Here is a 20,186-nt window from a genome sequence, read left to right as displayed (position 1 = left end):
TCTAACTAAGACTAATTTTCTTCAGCCAAATGCTGTTCAGCAACCAGTCAGCTACTACCAATGCACAGCACACAAGCATACTAGGTCTGGGATATACTCAGAACAACAATCTGTTATTTTCAAAAGAAAGTTTACTTCCAGGAATCCAGCTTTTCTTCCCCAAAAAGATACTTCCCAACAGGTTCATTCACACTTCCTGCTATCTTCTGAGGTTTTTCTAAATTCTTTCTTCTATTGCAAAATGTAGACCAAATCAATAGCAATACTTAAGAGTGTACAATACAGTATTAGAAGTTTTGAGGTTCCACCTTAAGACCTCTCCTAATCAGCAGGCAAATGCATTCCAGGTAGTTCTTCACAACAACAGTGGCTTTCTCAGACAATTGGTTTTTTAATCCATGCATTTGTAAATAATGTTATTCTTGAATGAATGTGCCCAAACAACATGCAGTAAAACAGATTACATTATTTAAAAATGCAATAAACAAGAACATGAGAACACATGCATCTTCAGAAATTTTGCTTTGATTTATATAAAAACCACCAAAAACTTCCTTTCTGCAGAAACAATGTCCCCCTCAAAGTCATGCATTCATTCACTGGCTCTTAAATACAGATTAGCAGCAAAGATCTGCACACTTATGCCACTATCTTGGGCACTTGAGTTTGTAGTTAGAACTTAAAAAGTCAGATTTTCACCTGCAACTCAACTAAGGAACTAAATTTTAAATTGTATTCATACCTACCAAACAGAACACTCGTGAAAATGTCGCCCATTTTCCACCATGGGGAAAAAATATTTAAAAAGGAAAACCAGCAGAGGAGGAAAAAAGGTCTTTCAAAGTAGTAAATACTCTGAAGCACTGAGACTGTGCATCTCTGACACTTTTTGTTGTACTTACCTAATATCTGTGCATGTTATACATGTGATACAGCGACTGTTTGTTGTAACGAGGTTCAAAGCCACAGATGTTTCACTGTCAGAGGTTGGGTGTGCTCCACATTTAAAGTAAAATTCCTGAAATATTGAAGGAGAGATAAGGAGAAGATCACATAGCTGCTGCTCATGTCCTCCCCTTTATCTTAGGCTAACTGACATTTGAGACAACAGACAAATCACCACGGCCAACAGAAAAGGAGGACAATCATTAGGAATGGCTGTCAAGGAAATCCTTGCAAAAATACCAGTCTGAGTGTCTATTTTGTTCAGTGACTTCTGCAGCAAAGAAGATATATACTCATGTACTAATTTAATATCAGTGTGATACCTTCTGTGATTTTCTAGGTTTATAGAAAAAAACAAAACACCAACTTCATCTAAGTATGGTCATTAAAGGCAGAACAGTAAGTACTGACACCATGTATTGGTATTTCCACAGTTTTTTTGTTACAGATGTTCCCATTTTATGAACTATAAAACACAGAATTTTATCTCTAAATTAATAAAGTCTGGCCTTGCTTTTGAAATGTTGGAAATCTATATGATACAATTTTTCCATCACACTAAAGAGAAGCTCTGGCTCTCTTGGGGCACATATTACATTTGCAATTATATATTATATTGTGTTTGAATTAAACTGCTTTAGTCCATACCACTCTCTGTAGCCTCTCAGACTGCTTTCACTAGCATAGTACTTTTTACACAACTTCATGTTCTTTGTTTTCTTTTCTGTTGCACCCCAGGGAAAGCCATACCAATCATGCTATGCTTTGATAAGGTTTTGTTATAAGAGATTGTCTTAAATATCTAAATCACTCTGTGCATACTTAAATAAAAGCAGTTAGAAGACATATGCTTTGCAACAGGAACCACAGCTGACAGTCTGCAGTTTGTTTCTGTGAGAACTTTATTCCAGTATCAAATTGTGCAGGTTTTTTAATGAAAACATTAAAACTGGTACAAATTAAGTGTAAACTGGAAAGTAAGAGTGTAAAAGCATCAGAAGAAAGCATAAGAATTACAGGTGTTGATAGCATCAAGATATTAAGATCACAGATGGTTCTCATTGTGGAGGGGAGAGGGGTGGAACAGCATCAGGGAAAAAACTTTACAGCTACTGTCAGCTTCTTTAGGTTGCTAGGTTGTGTTTCCTGGTGTCATCTCAAGTTCCTAGACAGACACATATTTTAGTGCTTGTCAGTATATGAATACAAGAGAATGAGTCTGGTTCAATTACATCAGTTTTGTTTAACACAGAATGACCTTCCAGCCTATACATTCTTATACTGAGATTTACTACAACACTGTAATAAAATCAGTCCAGAAAAAGCTCTTACTTTCTCACCTTGAGCCTTGTCGTAAGGAGTTTGTCTCCAAAATGGCTGTCAATTACTATTTTCTCTCTGTGGTGATCACATATATATTGTGTATTTCTACATTAAATACAGTACAATGCAGTAATACTCTAATATGGAATCTGGTGACCGGAATATAAGTATTTATACAACCTTCCTCCTAGGTTAGTCAATCCTGCTTCTCAGAAGCACTGATATATGAAATGCATTCAACACAAAATATTCAAACTCCACTATAAGTTAAGGACTCATTGTCTGAAGCATGTGTTAGGAGCAGCTTATTAAGAGAACTAAGGGATAGGAGGGCATTTTAATAGCAAGCCTATTTTAAAAATAATTGTTCAAAGTAGTTTTGAAGTAGTCATCTCTATGTATTTACATAGAGCTAACTTTTTTTTAGTAACTAAGTCATCTTTCTGTCCTGTTTCCAAAGATCAGGAAGTAATCCTAAGCAAGAAAATATGCTTCAAGTCAACCTCAGACAATATTTTTAACATTCCATGTTTCTTCCTCTTGTTCAAGACCCAGTTACACACAGAGCTTTTATATATCAGCTCAACTTGAAGTACTGCAGGAGTTGAGAACAACTCAACAGCACTACACAGTCATCTCGAGTACATGAAAACCTCACACAATGGGTAACATTAATGTATTTTCCACCTTTAAATCATTCCACTATTTCCACTATTAATCCTCATAATATTTGTTAATGGGTACTGGGCTTGCATTTTCTTTGCCTTTTGATTTTTTATTTTTATTTTTTTAAAGAGGGATTTTTTTCACTGCAGAAGTTGTCTTGAAAATATCTCCTTGCTTCGGTACATCTTCTGCATACAATTAAGAGAATACTGACAATTCTCTATTCCAGAGCAGACTAACTATGGGCAAGGAAACAGAAAACTATTTTTGATAAAACTACTTTCCCATTATAACAAAACTTGATTTGAAGCATAAGAAAAAAGGAAAAGAGTAACAAAGGCAGTAAGCTCTAAAACACTTGAAACAGCTTTTTTTATTTTTGAAACAGCGTCTGTTTGATGACTATAATTGCTTTTGTATAAAATATTATCTACAAGTTAGGGAAAAAAACAGGGGGGGGGGAAAGTCAACAATCTTGTGCTGCGTTCTCCAAATACTTTCTCTGTAGCATTAGGAAAATTACTTCTCTAGACTTCTGTTTATCGGCCCAAAAACCACTAACAGAAAATTGCTGTACTAATTACATTTACAATGTGCTTTAGTGATACTGAATGGAGAACATTATGGAATGTGAAAACACTGTTTGAATAACAAAAGAAAATACTGCTACTCTCTAAAACTATTCACTGAAAGGCTCCCTGCTTGAGTTAACTGCAATTAAAGAAACAGCAAATCTTAATATTAACGCAAACAAGACAGAAGACTCATTAAAATTATTAAAAAATCCCTAAAGACTATGTGTCAAGTATTTGTTCAGAAGAAATCTTCAAGATTAAACAATAAAAAAAGTAATTTATAATAAATATGTTGATACTAGCAGTACAGTAAAACCAACTCATTTATAACATGATCATCCTTGCAAATACAAAAGGTATCAACTAACACAATGCACAGTTCTATACAATCAACACAACAGTCTACATCTGTGAACTTGAGACACCACTGCTGTGATGGAAGCCCAGAAATTCAGAAAAGAGACTGGAATCCAAAAAACTCTATATTGTGTGCCTAACAGTTTTGGTGCAGCGTGCATAGCATTTCCATATTTTGGGTTGTTGTTTTTTTATCATAGTAATACACATTCCATTTGCTTGAAGAATTTAAAAGCCATGAACTCAACTAGGTTTCCAGTTGCAAATAAAAACTTTTATGGCCTGGTTTTACACATTGCACAAATATATAATCTATAAGTTTTGTTGGTTTGGTTTTGTTTTTTTTTCACATAGAATACATTTACAAGATTACATTTTAGACAAAGAATCACAGAATGCCATGTTTGAATGGACCTCAAGGATTATCTGGTCCAACCCTTCTAGGTAGGAACATGGTTTAGGTGAGATATACAATTAGACTCTCCAGTTTTGCTAAAGATGCCTTTGCAGATGATGGCACATTTTCCCATTTTCTGCTGCTTACTGGTTTTGGGCAGTTCCCAAGGGCCAAATCTCTACTGGTTTTGGAATATGCCAGGACATATATGTATGAAGTTATGAAGAAAGATAACCCTTTAGCACAAGTTGCTTCTCAACTTATTCCAGCAATTAAATAGCTGAGAGTAAAATAAGTGGGAAGAGTTTAGTCACTTCTCACTCTCCAGCCTTGCACATAAACACACATGTAATTGCAGCTATTCTTTTATTTAGTCTTTCACACAGTGTATGAAACTTAAAGAGGGCAATTTGCTATATTGTTAATCTACACAAACAGGTGTAGAGACCTTGGAGCCAGTCAATTTAGGACTAAGCTTCTAATTTTGTCAGAGACTCTCTCACTCATATGAGCAGTTGTTACTTTTTAAGGATAACATCAAAGTGTCTATACTTACGCTACGTAAGACAACACTTTCAGAATTTCAACCTTATAACAAAAAAACCTTACAGAATAACATAAAAGGGATAGGCAAAAAGTCATACAATCTACATCACTATCTGACCACTTCTAAAATATTTTAAAATGGAAGAAATCAAATCATTCCTCCTTTCTGCACCTGTGTTCTCACTTTGTACAAAAATTTATGCTGAATGCTTTTTCTTTGTTGAGTATGTCTCTTCAGCAATGAGTAAGGAAGTCAAGACATTACTGTGAAAGTCAAGACAAAATTTAGTGCTTTTCTTTGTTCTGAAAGTGAGTAGTTTTATGGTCACCTTCTACTGTAATGAATACCTTTAGATCATTTTCTTGCCTAAAGGCATAGGCCTCATGACATGGTGGACATTCTATTTAACACTACAAATGTCTTCCTTTTGGCAGTATATCTGATAGATTGTTACTCAGAGAAGGTAGCAAGCATCACTCTTACATACTTTGTCATATTGTTCACTGCTGTTACCGCTTTTGTGTCATACAACACCATAAAAAGTACAAGGGAGAAGAAAAGGTTCAAAGATACATGGTCAGTGTTAGCTACTTTTTATGAAACTCAAAAAGAAAATGCTCAAATTTATAAGAAAAATGTCTGTTGATATTTTACCAAAAAAAGCACAAAAAAACAAGCATCTCTTCCTAAATGTTGTCTTTTCAAACAAAACAGGGGTTAGCATACCCTGAACTGCCAATGATAAGCAAACTATCTTCTTTGTGGTCAAGTAACCAAAGTAAGTACAGTATCAGTCATACCAAAACATGAGAGGGAAGCCAAGGTCTGAAGCAGGAAAAGGTGAGACAGACCCAAAGAGACTTCTCCGTTTTGATACACATTTTGCAGTCCAGTTTACTGAACTGTCAGGAAAAACAACTGCTCTTTGCTAACAAGTACCTGAGCCTGCACCATGGCTGATATTCAATACGTAAATATGAAAATAGAGTTTCCTACCCCTGCTTCTCATTCATTGTTGTGCATACTGGTTAGAAATGCTAAAGCAGCTCAGCCTTTGCATTCATTATTCCCTTTCCTTAACAGGCTACAGAACAAAGTGGGGGACCTATAGCATTTTTCCCCTGAATTACCCACACATTTATTTAGGACTGATAGGCAAAGTAATTTATTAATGTGTTATAGCCATTGAAGATGTAGTTTTCATTTTTCAAATTAATCAGCACTCTTTTAATCTCCTTTTACCTATATCACCATAATTATTTCCCTGAATTAGAGGAAATCTCAATGCCACTGTGGTATACTCCTGTGATAATGTTTCATTTTCTTTTCCAACTGAAAAATTAAGTACATGTTCAGTGGGTCTGAGGACAGATTGAAAGGAACACATCAGAACAGCTGTGGAATCATATACTTCTGTTATTTTGTGGGACAGACTGGGTTCACCTCTGAGTAGAGACATTTGAGGCTCTCCTATCCCAGAACTGTAGGCTGTGGTTTTCCAGGGAATAGGAATATCCTAGTGGTGAAAAAACATAAATATGTAAAACATCACAGTTCACATGTGGAACAGGCACCATTTTAAAGGTAAGAAGTGTCAGAAAATCTTTTTGAATTACACTGGCTAACTGAGAAAGAAATGCCTTGATGGGATGCAAGGAGAAAAACTGATATCCCAGGAAAAGTCAAATATTGTATACTAAGCCTCGTCACTATACTGGTGATAATTAAGCTGACCTCAAAGATAAATTGAAACATCTTTTGATACGAAGGATGCAATAAAGTGCTGATATATTAAGTTTCTATATGCCTACAAGAAATGTATCTTATTTGGCAAGAGACAAAAGTCAAATAAAAATGTAAAAGAAATATGAACATCTAATATCTGCTTTCTGACTGAACCCTATTGCCCTTCTCAAAATGCCTCTGGCTAAAAAGATCTGTTATTCATGATAAAAGCTCTTTAGGACTAATATCTTCTGCCATGCTCTTCACTAAGGCTGTCAGAGTATGCTTGGTCTCAATGAATATATCAACTTTGACCTGCGTGAAGGATGGAGGAGGGAGTTTTAAAATTATTATTACATTTTTGAGTCAAATACCACTTTGTGGCAGAAATGTTGCTCCTGCATTTTTTTCAAACTTTCTTTACTGTTCAGCATAGCAGTTGCAATCTAAGCATGTCCAAGTGACTAAAGGACACATTTCATAGAAAGTAGTGCCAATACATTGTAAAAATATCTCTTATTTATTCTTGGTCAACTTTAAATAAGTTATTGTAAGAAGAACATTAAAAATACACTGTTTCACTTCTTTCTCTCAGAATCAAGCCCCTTCACAGTACCCCTTATTCAGATGAGAGTAAAAAAAACAATTTGTTATATATCAAGTATTTGACCAGATAGCCGATGATACAAAAAGTATTTTGACTGTAGTAGGATTATGGGATAGGAAATGTACACGCTAGTCACAATTCTTTACAAGACCTAATGTTTTAGTCTTGACCAAGTAACTTACAGCTAAGTTTCAGGCATATAAAAGTGTATCTAAAAACTCATAGTAATTTTTATGAGGCATTTTCAAGAGGTACAAAAGAGCAAAAGCCTGTATTTTCATCATATCCAGATTCCACTTTTATCCACTTCCTTATAACAAACAAACCAAGACCAACCCCAACTAGCCAACGCACAAAACCCAAACAAACCATAGCAAAGATAAACAAAAACCAACCAACCAATCTTTTGTTCATGTATTTATTCTCCTTGCCAAGGGACATTTCTACCTTTCATTTTTCCAAAATCCCCTGGAAGAACAACAGCAGTATTGTTCAAAATTAATAATAGGACAACTATAGCTATCATTCAGTTTTTATCAGCAGTCTAATATTATGTAACCAAGATTATTAATGATTGCAAAGATCCATCTGGGAAAGCCATCACTTATATGGGATATTTGGTGATGTTACAAGTTTGTTTTTGTACAAAGGGCCACACAGCTTTTACATCTATTGTCCACGCTACAAAAAAATCAGTTATTACATTTCAGTTAATAATTTGTATTAAAAATCTTCACAAAGGAGATGGATGTAATTAAGATTCAAATAACTGGCATGGTAGGTTATTAACTATACAAGCTTATTATGACATCTGGTCTCTGGAGAGAACATGAAACTATAGTTGTGTAGGACTTCTGAGTGTAAAAAAAGCAACATGAAATGAAGTACCTATCATATATTATCCTTTCCTGGTCTACTAGAATAGAAACTGTGGAAACAAAGAGCACAAATGCCTTGGAAATTACTTAGCTGCTGCTGCCCAGACAGTTCTGTTTCAGCCACCCAGGAAAGTACTGTTTTGCGAAAGTGACTTTTCTCATTTTTAACAGCAGCATTTCTCATTTCCTTTGCTCGTCTAAAGGCAGCTGCACACCATATTTGCTTCATTTCTCTGCAAGTGGCAGCTCAGGCTGAAATAATCCTGTCACTAATTCTGCTCTCATTTCTTTGAGTAGTGATATTTCCATGAAACAGAGAATAAACAGGACTCTTCAGCATGATCCAGCTCTTATAACACACATTTTCTCATAGTATAGACAAAGAAATGAAACTATAGGGCACCGTGCCTCCGTATAAAATGGATCTTTGACTAGAATGTTGCCTTCTAGTGGAATCAAAGGCCCTGCAGATTTTTAGTCAAACACCAGAAATGCATCACTAGCATGTCAGAGGTACCGTAATGTCTGTAGCATGTAAAGATACAGCAAGATAGTTGTAAATAAACAACTTTTTAAAGAGAACAGCTATGCTTTCATAGAAAGTAACACGAAAAATTTATTACTGCCTTGCTCTGGAAGAGCATAAACTCTCCCCTTCTCCTTTCTCCATTCATGTTTCATTTAGAAATACAATCTCTGATAAACAGAAACTTCTGGGCTGAGCCAAAACTGCAGTTGTCAGGAAAATTAAACTACCCAGCCCAGCCTCCAGACCCCAACCCAAATTGCTCTGCTGAATTTGTTCACCAAGTTTCAGCATTTATGAAACAGTTTACTTGGAAAAGTTCCTTTGAATTACTTGAGCCACAGAGGAAGCCTCAATTTCAGAGTAGCTACTTAGAATGTATTATATTAATCATATCCTGACAATTAGTGCTGATTTCTAGGACTTAAACTTTCCCATCAGCCTCCTTTAAAGCAGAATCCAACTGTTTAAATTTGTTATCAAGTGTTTCCTGTAGAGAATCAATCCTTTACTTTGAGCTTAATTTCCTCTGGCAATCATAGATGAGTTTTCCTTTGAATTTAAGCCACAAAAAGGGCTCAAGGAGGGAAGAAATTCCAATTCTGTGTATCAGGTCCTAAGGCTGTACTACTTAGGGTGCAAAAAGTAATTTGCCATTACAGGTTTGAGTTGTTTCTTTTCCAACTATGCTAACAAGCACTCTGAGTAAATATAGTGGTCAAGAATTCAAAATCACTACAGATTTAAAGCATATAAGAAATAGGACTCCCATACTTGAGCTGTAAATATTGCACAAGTAACATTACACTGTAAAGTCTCCCAAAGAATCTTGAGCTTCAAAGAAAAGCCCACAGAGTTAACAAATCACAAATATCTAAATAAACTACATAATTTGTTTAATTGACTGTTACTTTACATGAGTATTCTATATGAGATGGCTAATTCCATGGTTTAGACTGTAAGGATTTCTTTTTCTGCAATATATGCAGTAGATTTCAAGCCATCTGATCCTATTACTACTGAAACATTTACCATTTTATCCATTCCTTGATATCAAAGCAATTAGTCAGATTCAAAGCTTAGTTAAAAAAAAAAAGTTTTTTTAATCCAACAGCCATCTTAAATGACTTATTTTTGGTTTAGGTTTTCAGCCTACATGTCCTAGAGCCTTATATCCATCCATTAACCATACAGATGATCTACAAGTCTGTGACATAACTGAAAAGCAGTATTAAGACACCTTTCATTTAGCACTAAGGTTGCCTCAGGGGGAGCATCAGTATTTATGTTAGCATGCTGGGCAGACAGAATTAGGCTGTAATACTACAGGAGTGGCTCTGCCTCATCTGTGTCTCAGCTTTGAAAAACTGGATGGTTTGCTCTGTCACCTTTCCAATGCCTGCCATAGATCAGGATATGAATGAGAACAAACTAACCAAGACACCGCCCAGTTATGTTGGAAACAGTGAGAAAAGGAAAGGGTAAGAAATGGCAAAAATATTCTTCCCTCCTTCTGTAGAAGGTACAGCCTTTTGAAGACTCAACAATTTATTAATGAATGTTTGGCACCTCTTGAATATTCAGTGAATAGGTAATGGATTTTCTGAAGTCTATCTGTGACCCAACAGCTTGTTGCTATTCTTTTGAAGCCTGCTATTTGCCATGACTGTTGCATTCCATTAGCACACCAATAGCTATGCTGTTATTAAGTCTGATTTGAGTTCTCTTAAGTTATTGGTGATTTATGTTCCTAATACTTTCCTTTCTACAAAGATGCTAAAGGGCATGTCTTGTGTGCGCGCCATACCAACACACACATAAGTAGTGTCTAACCCACAAAGTACAAGACACATTAAATCCATAGCAAAATTTTCCCAAGAATTATGTTTCAAGTTTGTCCAGTTGACAGAGTTGAAGTGGTTGGAAGTAACTTTAGATGTGTGGTTTCATTTTGTTTTGTTCGGAGGCTTTTGAGGGAATTTTTTTTCCTCCTCTGAATCTCTGGTTTAAATCTTTTACTTCTACACGGGACTAAGCAGTCAGCTGGAATTTTTCTGCATCCCACAAACTGAAGATTTCTTAAAGAGCAACCAAGCAAAATACCGAACATGATGCCCAGAATACATGATAAACAGAGAAGGAGGAATGATACTAAGTATAGTCACATGACTAGACAGAAGCAAATAGCTGATCCATATCACCATCCAAGGAAGGAAGATGAAGACAGGTTTAGTTCATTTTATTGATTTCAGCCAAATATAACCTGTACATAACTCCTTACACAAGCTACATGACAATCATCCTTTACACTTCAATGAAATGAGCTGAAGGTGTTTCAGTAGCGAGATAAGCATTTTAGATAATGTTTTAAAAAGCAAAATTTGAACTACAATGGCTAATAGAAACACATCATAATCCTGTTCTAATTTTCAATATATAAATGCATAATTTGTTACGTCAAACTTACTAAATACAAGTAAGTTTTCAGCACACACACAGTATTGTTATGGAATCAAATATACCACTACCTAATGTCATTAAAGGCTAAAGACTTGTAAACACTTTTCCTTGAAGTTCTTATAGGTTACTAGATGTTCTTGAAAGTTACAGAGGGCTGCAGTAAATGAAGTAGGTAGAATGGACAAACAAAGCACACAGAAAACATACAAAGCCCTCTTCTTTTTGGTTAAGCTTGTACTGCAAAACTCACAAAAATCGTAACAATAAAATGAATTTGTTCTCTAGCATTTAATGTTCTCGATTGTTGTCTTTTTAAAATATATATATTTAATATATAATATCTACAGATAAGCTAGATGCAATATATATGCAAGGTGAGCTAGAAAACATGAGTCACAGTGGGAAAGCCATTATCTCCTCTATAATCTTGTTAGGAAAAAAAGAAACTTACGTTTGCATTGTACTCTCACCTGTAGTGTCTAGCATGAGAAATGTGAAAAATGCAGCAAATAAGTTAAACAAGCATTTAACACAACAAACTTATTTCATATGCATATCAGAACAGAAGCAGCCAATATTTCTCAGTATCTGATGTGAAAAGGTATTTTCTATTACTAAAAACAAAGTGTGGACATGTTTCCTTTGAAAATTTAATAGACATGCATATTTTCTAGTATAGATGGCTATTTGCATAGCTTTAATATAATGCTGGAGTCTTGATAGACTGTTTTCACTGAAGTTATTTAATTTGGTTTTCCCGGCAAACCTTTATGTATTCCCACCGTCTACATTGTAAAAACAAACAGCAAAAAAAAAAAAAAAAAAATCTAACTTGTATCTAGGGATGATATGGCCAAATGAACAAGCATTTTATTGTTAAAAAATATCCAAGAGCATTTCTGAGTGATTGAACACAGTCATCCATACAGTTGCAGTGTTAGCAAGGTCCCTGACACACTGTAGATGGTGCCAGGTAGCATATCTTCAGCAGAGTTCATGAGTGGGCAGACCCAGGCACAGTTCATCATGCATGTTTGGGAACTGAGAAAACTTAGTAGCTGCAGATAAGCTATGCTGTGCCATTTGGCACATCAGGTATGAAGAACTGTATCAGTAACATCTGAACTTCTCACCCGCCCATGAACAGTAATCGGGGCATGGTTTGCACCACTCTCTACTTCTGGAAACACAATTTCTTCCTAACCAGTACTATTTCCCAGTCCAATTTCCTCTTGTCTTCCAACCAGGCTGTGGGCAGGGCTCTTCTACTCTTCTTCATTGCAAAATATTTTATGCTCCCTGATTTTACTAAGTTGGTTTCTACCTGTAGAAATAGTTGCAAATTCATACTTAATTTAGCCAAAAAGAATTTGCATAAATTCATGCCTTCACTCAGATCAAAGTAATTCTGTTTAAAAATGTGACTAAAAAGGGTTTAACATGATAGCAGAATACTTAAATGAAAGCATGAACAGTACACGAGCAGTATAAAGATTCTTCTGCAAACATCATGCAATCCTACATACTCCTTTTGACATTTAAAAAAATTGTATTTTACAATGTCACTAAAACTGCCAAAGTTTTAACTTGCCAATTAGCTCAAACATTTTCTGAAAAATAAATAAATGTAATTAAACTACCTTACTTCTTTATGTAAGGAAAACCAATAATTTTAAATATACAAATGAATTACCAAAATCATTGCTCTGCATTGGGCCAACAAAAAGCCCAGACAGACAATACCATGGACATTAAAAAACTCACAACACTTATCTAGGTGCACTGCCTTTCCCCACAAAATTTCAAACACCCCATGCTATGTGACTGAGGACTAACTCACACTGTGCAGAGTGCCAGCATTAGCAGCACTCCAGCAAAGTAATTGCTAGAAATTAAAACTGCCCCTGACTTACAGGTACATGGCAGCAGAGATACTGATCTGCTTGGCTGAGTTCCCTCTGTAGGATGTACAGCTTGCAGAAGTAATTGAGCCAACAAGATGAATTTGGCCTCTTGGATGTTGTGTTCACACAAATATAACAGGTCTATTACAGCATTTGTTATGACAAGTCTTTTCTCAGACTCCAAAATTCTCCCATAGATGGCATAAGCAATTAAACAGCTAGTGTCTGCTAAACTCTGCCATGCACTTATCACTGCCTTCAGTTTTCTGACTGCTATTCTTCCTGCACAGGCATTATCTCGTTTAATAGCAGCAATGTTCACTAGGAAAACCCACAACAACTTGAAAACAAACTTTCCATCACTCAGCCTATATGTTCATGAATATGTAATGCATATGTAGGAAGACCTTGGATAAGTACATTGCATAAAATAATCTTTCTACGATAAGTAGAAACTAAAATGAGAATTACAATTGTCTGCAAAACATACACAATTCATTTGAAGGTGCAAATCTGTAGCATTTTAAAAATCCACAATTCCAATTTCAGACAGGAATTACAGCTGGGTATCTGATGTAGTATTTCCTGCTCTCCCCCCTTCACAGGTTTACAATTTGAATTTAACTCCTACCACACTATGACTCACTCTTGAGGAAACAAAAAGCATCACTTTTGAAACACTAATTAACATAACAAAAGAGAGCAGCCTTCAACATGACAAGTAACCTTTTTTCCAGATTCCTAACAGGACTTCCAGGAGCAACACTTTGGAAACACATTCATGTTTATACAGAAAGTAGGAAGCTTGAGTTCCACTCTTTTCTGAACACACAGAGCTCCTAACTCAGTTCCTAGCAGAGTGGGTATGCAACTACAGACATAAATACATAGTTCATATGCTCCCTGTTTTATCCAGCCTGTCATGCAAAATGCTTTATTAGTGTAGAGGGCAAGGACTGGAACCCAGGACAGTACAGCAGAGGGACAAAACTATACTCAACATTACCATTTGAAAAAAACGCAAACACAACCCACCACAACAAACAAAACAAAACAAAACAAAACCAACCCAAACCAACCTGTGCCCGTGCTTCTCAAATGAAGGTCCTCTGAGTACTGGCACCACAGACACCACAACTACTGTCAGTCAAGCCAAAATGGTGGTGGTGCCCTTCTGCAGTAATGTACCATGTAAAGAACCCTTTCCACCACAGACTAGATGAAAGAGCAACAACCATTTTACTTACATTACTTATATTACTAAAAAAAAAAACAAAACAAAAAAACAAAACAGACCACCACTTCATGCAAGAATGAGCTTTTTAAAAATTTCCGTAAGAAAGTCTTTTTCCTACCATATGGCATCTCCTAGGCAACCTGCACTGTTTATCCTGAGCCTTTCCCATTCACAGGAGCTTTCTAAATAACAAAATTAGAATCATACCCTCAAGAAACACATTTGAAGAAACTACTTCTATATATATTAAACATGAAATTAATATCTGACACACACAACTTTTTACAGTCTTTGCAATAAAATGAAAACATAAGTGGTAACAGGGAAAACAGTATTACTATAAATGTAGCAGCAAGTAGGGGAGAACTTTGTAGAGCAGGGATGATGGTCGGACTTCATGATCCCAAGAGTCTCTTCCAACATGAATAGTTCTATGATTCTATGATTAAGTATTATGCTAATGCATGTGGATTATTTGTTTTTAAGAGGTTATATATACTTTTAATTTTTACCACCCTTTTTTCAGGCAGGGGTTGTTTAAGGTTTTGGTTTGGTTTTTGAGGGATGGCAATAAGGACCAAATGTTTTCCAGTATGGTTCTTCTCTTGTTCATGTACCTTACATATTTATTTTTACATATTTTCAAATAATAGTTATGGCTTTTACAATTAACTCAGAGAGATAAATATTTTTAATTAACTTTTAAAGAAACTGCACAAATCTATTAGGTCAGACTTCTCTAAGCTAGAAAATCAGCTGAAGGAGGTTCTCACGTAATTGCAGCTATAGAAATGCTCCAGCAAAACCTGTGAATCACAAGAATTAAGTTATCACAGCAAATCCTTATTGACAGGTTAGTGATGCTGCAAGCAAAGCACTATTTCCTACCAGTGTTTAAGATAAAGCTTCCAGAAATCAATCTGAGTGCAAATTCTAACACATATGAAGTCATCATACTTTAAATAGATAGCTCCACATTGAACTTTGTTATTTTTCCCCTTTACAACTTCAAACTCACATGGAGTTGATATTTTTGTCTGAAAAGAATGAGATATGCACAATTACAGCTTCTCCTAATAACAGTGGTATTCAGTGAGAAGTTACTCTTTAGTAATTAGCACACAGACACCAGAAGTACGTGCGATTTCTTCAAAGCTGAAGACAACAAAACCAACTGATGCAACTTGAACACTCCTGTGACAGTTCTGATGCTGCAATGGTTGAGCACGAGAAGCATAAAACAGCTTTATGCATTAAAAGGACAAAACTCACTTCATGCTAGAGCACTCTTTCCTCACCTCCTGGCAGCAGCTTAAACATGTGCAGCTGTTAAGAACAAACCTTAACTGCAGTTACTTTGCCCACAAACACTGAAGTACCCGCAGTGAAAAACTGAAACGGTTCATTTTGGAACACCCAAACATTTATTCCTGAAGTCCCAAAGAGCTGATATAATATATTGTATTACAGCAGATGTATTATTCAGAGTCATGAAATTCCACAAAAATTTTAAAGAGATCTTGTGGTGGATTGACTCTAGCTGGATAGCAGGTGCGCACCAAAGCCACTCTATCACTCCTCTCCACAGCTGGACAGGAGAGAGGAAATATAATTAAAGGCTTGTGGCTCAAAATAAGGACAGGGAGAGATCACTCACTAATTACTTTCATGGGCAAAACAGATTCATCTTGAGGAAAATTAATTTTTTACAATCATATCCCAGTAGGATAAGGAGAAATAAAACAAAATCTTAGAAACAACTTTCCCCTCTCACTCTTCTTCCTGGACTTAATTTTACTCCCAAATTCTCTACCTCCTCACCCGTCAGTGGTGCCAGGGAATGGGGGCTGGGGTCAGTTCATCACATGTTGTCGCTGCTGCTCCCTCCTTCTCAGAGGCAAGATTCCTCATGCTCTTCTCCTGCTCCAATGTGGGGGTCCCCCCATAGGGGACAGTCCTCCATGAACTTCTCCAGCATGAGTCCTTCCCACAATTCTTCATTAACTGCTCCAATATGAATCCCTTCCACAGGGTGCAGTCCTTCAGGACAGACTGCTTCAGTGTGTGTGTGTATGTGTGCCCATCCTGAGGTGACAAGTCCTAACAGCAAACCTGCTCCAGCATGGGCTGCTCTCTCCACAGGGCCACAGGTCTTGCCAGAAGCCTGCCCCAGTGCAAGTTTGCCACAGTCACAGCCTCCTTCAGGCATCCACATGCTCCAGCATGGGGTCTTCCATGGGCTGCAGATGGATATCTGCTTCAACATTAACATCCATGGGCTGCAGAGGGACAACCTGCCTCACCATGGTCTTCATCATGGGCTGCAAGGGAATCTATTCCAGCACCTGGAGCACCTCCTTCCTCCCTCTCCTTCTTCACTGACCTTGGTGTCTGCCAAGCTGTTTCTCTCACATATTCTCACCCTTCTCCCCAGCTGCATTTGCTGTTGCACACTTTCTGCCCACCACCCCTTCTTAACTATATTATCACAGAGGTTCTACCACCATTGCTGATGGGTTCAGCCTTGGCCAGCAGCACGTCCATCTTGGAGCCAACTGGCATTGGCTCTATCAGACATGGGCAACACTTCTAGAAGCTTCTCACAAAAGGCACTTCTGAAGCCCCCCCACTACCACAAATTTACTGTGCAAACCCAATACAGAACTGCTGCAGTGTGAAAACCAGCCTGTGGACAACATGCTCTTAACAGGTTGTTGGGGTTTTTTTAATCATATGTTTCTAACAATCCATTGTGCTAAAGCAAGGGAAATACTTTAATTTCAAGCATCCTCCCAGCAAACAGGTCAAAATATTGAGTATTTCTAATTATACTAAGAGCCATTTGTGTGTATTTATACAGTTAATTAATAGGCATTCAAATTAATGTCCCATTGGGACATCAAGAGCATAGAGCTTTTGGGCTTAAAGCATAGAGCAATGTTAACTTCAGCAGACTGTAAGGTTTGAAGCCAGGTATATACTCTGTCTTCCCAAGTTGGGCTGTTACAGCAGAAACAATCAGAAAGACGTTCGTTAGGATAATTCAAACTTTCTAGACTCAAAACTGAAGTTTTGCTTATACCTGACCTCTCTGAGCCAGAAACACGTTGTAATACTGAAGACAACCACATTTGCCTGCCCCTGCATAGCTACACTACTATGAGAACCCAGACATTTCTGATAGCAGTTATTCAAGAACTACCCACTGCATTAGAATTAATTGAGAGAAACCTTGAGAAACCGAGCCCATAATTTTTAACAGCATTTCCTACATTAATTACCTTGCAGCCCGTGGTGAGAGTTCACAGGTGATGTCACTGGTCCCATCACCTCACACCACCACATCCTATGAACAGTGCATGCTTATTTTAAATTTAGTTCTCATTTGCAAAAATGAGCTTATTCCATGATCTGCACGCACAGAAGCAGAAGACACAGTTTACAAACTCATCCCAAATCAGTTACATGCACAATCTCTTAGAAATAAGCTGGACCAAAAAATAGAGTTGAAAATTATTAATCAGAACCTAATACCTTCACGTTTTAAATCTTGGACCAGGACATTGAGCATGGAAACTGTAGGTGGGAAACAGATTTTATGGCAAAGTCAATTTCATAGTAGCTTTTAGATCTAACAGGTTCTATCACATAATGTGTAAGCCTTCAAAATGAGACAGTTATTAAACAGGCAATAACAGTACTTGCCAGATGTGAATAAAGAAATTTTGCTCTTCCATATAAATGCTGCCTGACATTTGAGGAAAGACCAAACAAAATTACCTTAATCTAGTTTGATTGCTGATAGATGATTGCAAGAACATGTTGCATGCTTGAGGGAAAATCCAAGGTCTCAATCACTAGTAATGCATTTGCAACAGCTGCAGACAGTAGCATATTGTTTATGTCATGTGCAGTGAGCAACAAAGGATTCAATGAAAGTTGCTGAAATTCACTGAATTACAAAAAGCTATCCCTGTACACATTAGACATGTTGCCACAATGCATGCAAAAATATGTATCAAACAAGCTGCATTTGAAAGAAAATGTGGGTCTGATCTCTGAAACAAGTGACAGAGTAAGTGCTATGTTATGGTTCGGAACTGATTCTACTGTATTGTCTTGAGTTTGTTTCTCTGGTTTTAATATAACAGCGTTTCATACATAGGGTTCAATTTTCCACTTTGCTTAGGACCCTGAGCACCTGTATGTTTTCTAAAACTCTAACAGATCAAATATGTGAACAGTATAATCACTTCCAAATAATATGTGGAAGTGACTTGTTGGGCAACATAAAACAGAGTCACTAATGCTGCTCCCACTACTTGGCTCAAAGCATTATGGCAGTAACACATGCCAGTAAGTCACACCCTTCTTCCCACACTCCTCCCTGTCAAAGGAATACAATACACTAAATTTGGATTCCCCTTCCTTTTGTAAGCATGCTAGGTGTAACTAAGACTCAATAAATAGAGTGTAAATTGAAAAAAAATAAGCCTCCATACAGATTGTGTATCTACTGGTCATATTTATCTTCTATATCTCAACCTGATGATATCTGGCTTTTTTAGGAAACCTGTTCTGGTAACATCTGGTTATTTCACCACACTAGATGACAAAGCAGTCCATCCAGCCTAATACCTTGTATCTAACAGGAAGTTCACAGTAGATACCTAGAACGTGTGCTAAAAAAAACAACCCACACAAAACAAAACCAAACAAAACCCCACAAAAAAACAAAACAAACCAACAACAAAACCAAAATAAACCCAAACCCACAAAAAACCCCTCCAAAAACCACCAAACCTAAAATAGTATATGCTCATGTCCAACAGGTTGTTGCTCAGAGACTTCCTAAAACACAAGTAGTAACATCACATTTAATATTTCTCAGATTTTTCTTCCATTAATTTGTCACTTTTTTAGCACATTACAACTTTCATAATGTATCACAGTAAAGAGTTCTGCAGTTTAATTATCTCCTGTGAAACAAGGAATCTCCCTGTGGTTGTTTTGAACATCACAATAACTGAAAAAGAACAATGTATCAGGCCAAAATAGAGATGTTAGGATCTTAGAGTGTTATGACAGCCAACACACCATGAGTACAGAATGAGTTCCTTGCTGCAGTGCATCATCAACTTGTTTTTCAGACATTTTTAGATATAAAATATCTTCAAAAATATTAAAGACACATTTATACTCAGTTTTGGTTTGCAAATACAATCTACCCTTCAGCACAGTCAACGCAATTATTACAGGAGCTGTGAATGATCTAGGATCCTGGCAGATGAACACAAGTTGTGCTCTGCTCACATTCCATAACATCAGACCCTTGATACTGACAGTCTCAAGGAGAATAGGAAAAAGATAATTTATAAAATATCAACTGCTTTTTCAGTGAATCCAGGGGCACCACAACATTTGAGGAAAAGCTGTTGATTTGTTAATATCACGTATCAGTCTTGCCAAAACTTACCGATTCCTGTTATAGGACAGATCTTCAACTCGCCTGAAAATGCCTCTCATCAAATAATGAAGCATCTACACTATCTGAAGAATTTCTCAAGAACTCAATCATTGACGGACAGGAGAAGTTTTGAATAAAACAACTGTTTATTTTTAAAAGGCAATTTTGAAGGACCAGGAAGACCTAGCAGCTGAGCACCATCATGTAAAGTAATTGCTCACGTAAGAATAAAAAACTGGAAAAAAACCACTTCTCTGAAAGCATGCTTAATGCACGTTTCCAATACAAGGTTTTCTGGAACTGAACCACAGATGCAAAAAATAATGAGCAACAAAGGTTTTTTCCCCCCTTTTTTTTAAGTGGCAATGTTAACAAATGAAGTAGAATAACAAAAGAGTAGAGGATTTGTTTGAAAAAAGTCTCAATCTTCAGTTTGATATTTTACAAAATTGTGACATTTCCCCGCATATAAATAGAAATGATGGTAGCAATAAGTGCAATACGAGCTAAATTTCCTGAGACCATTTACACAGTATAAATGAATGAGTTCCTCTGGGTTTGCCAGAATGTTT

At 36.6% G+C, this 20,186-nt stretch overlaps 1 protein-coding gene across 1 annotated transcript in view; it reads right to left on the bottom strand.

Annotated features, from left to right (window-relative positions):
- Window positions 1–20,186, bottom strand: part of PRKN (parkin RBR E3 ubiquitin protein ligase) — a 705,342-nt gene that overhangs the window by 352,349 nt on the left and 332,807 nt on the right. Inside the window, exon 6 of the mRNA XM_051615355.1 lies at window positions 903–1,018. Within this exon, the coding sequence (XP_051471315.1) occupies window positions 903–1,018 (116 nt within the window). The remainder of the gene's footprint in view (window positions 1–902; window positions 1,019–20,186) is intronic.

The sequence above is a fragment of the Apus apus genome, chromosome 3 (genome assembly GCF_020740795.1).
Source record: "Apus apus isolate bApuApu2 chromosome 3, bApuApu2.pri.cur, whole genome shotgun sequence".
In the NCBI taxonomy this organism is placed as follows: domain Eukaryota; kingdom Metazoa; phylum Chordata; class Aves; order Apodiformes; family Apodidae; genus Apus; species Apus apus.
This window is presented reverse-complemented; position numbering and strand designations above follow the sequence as displayed.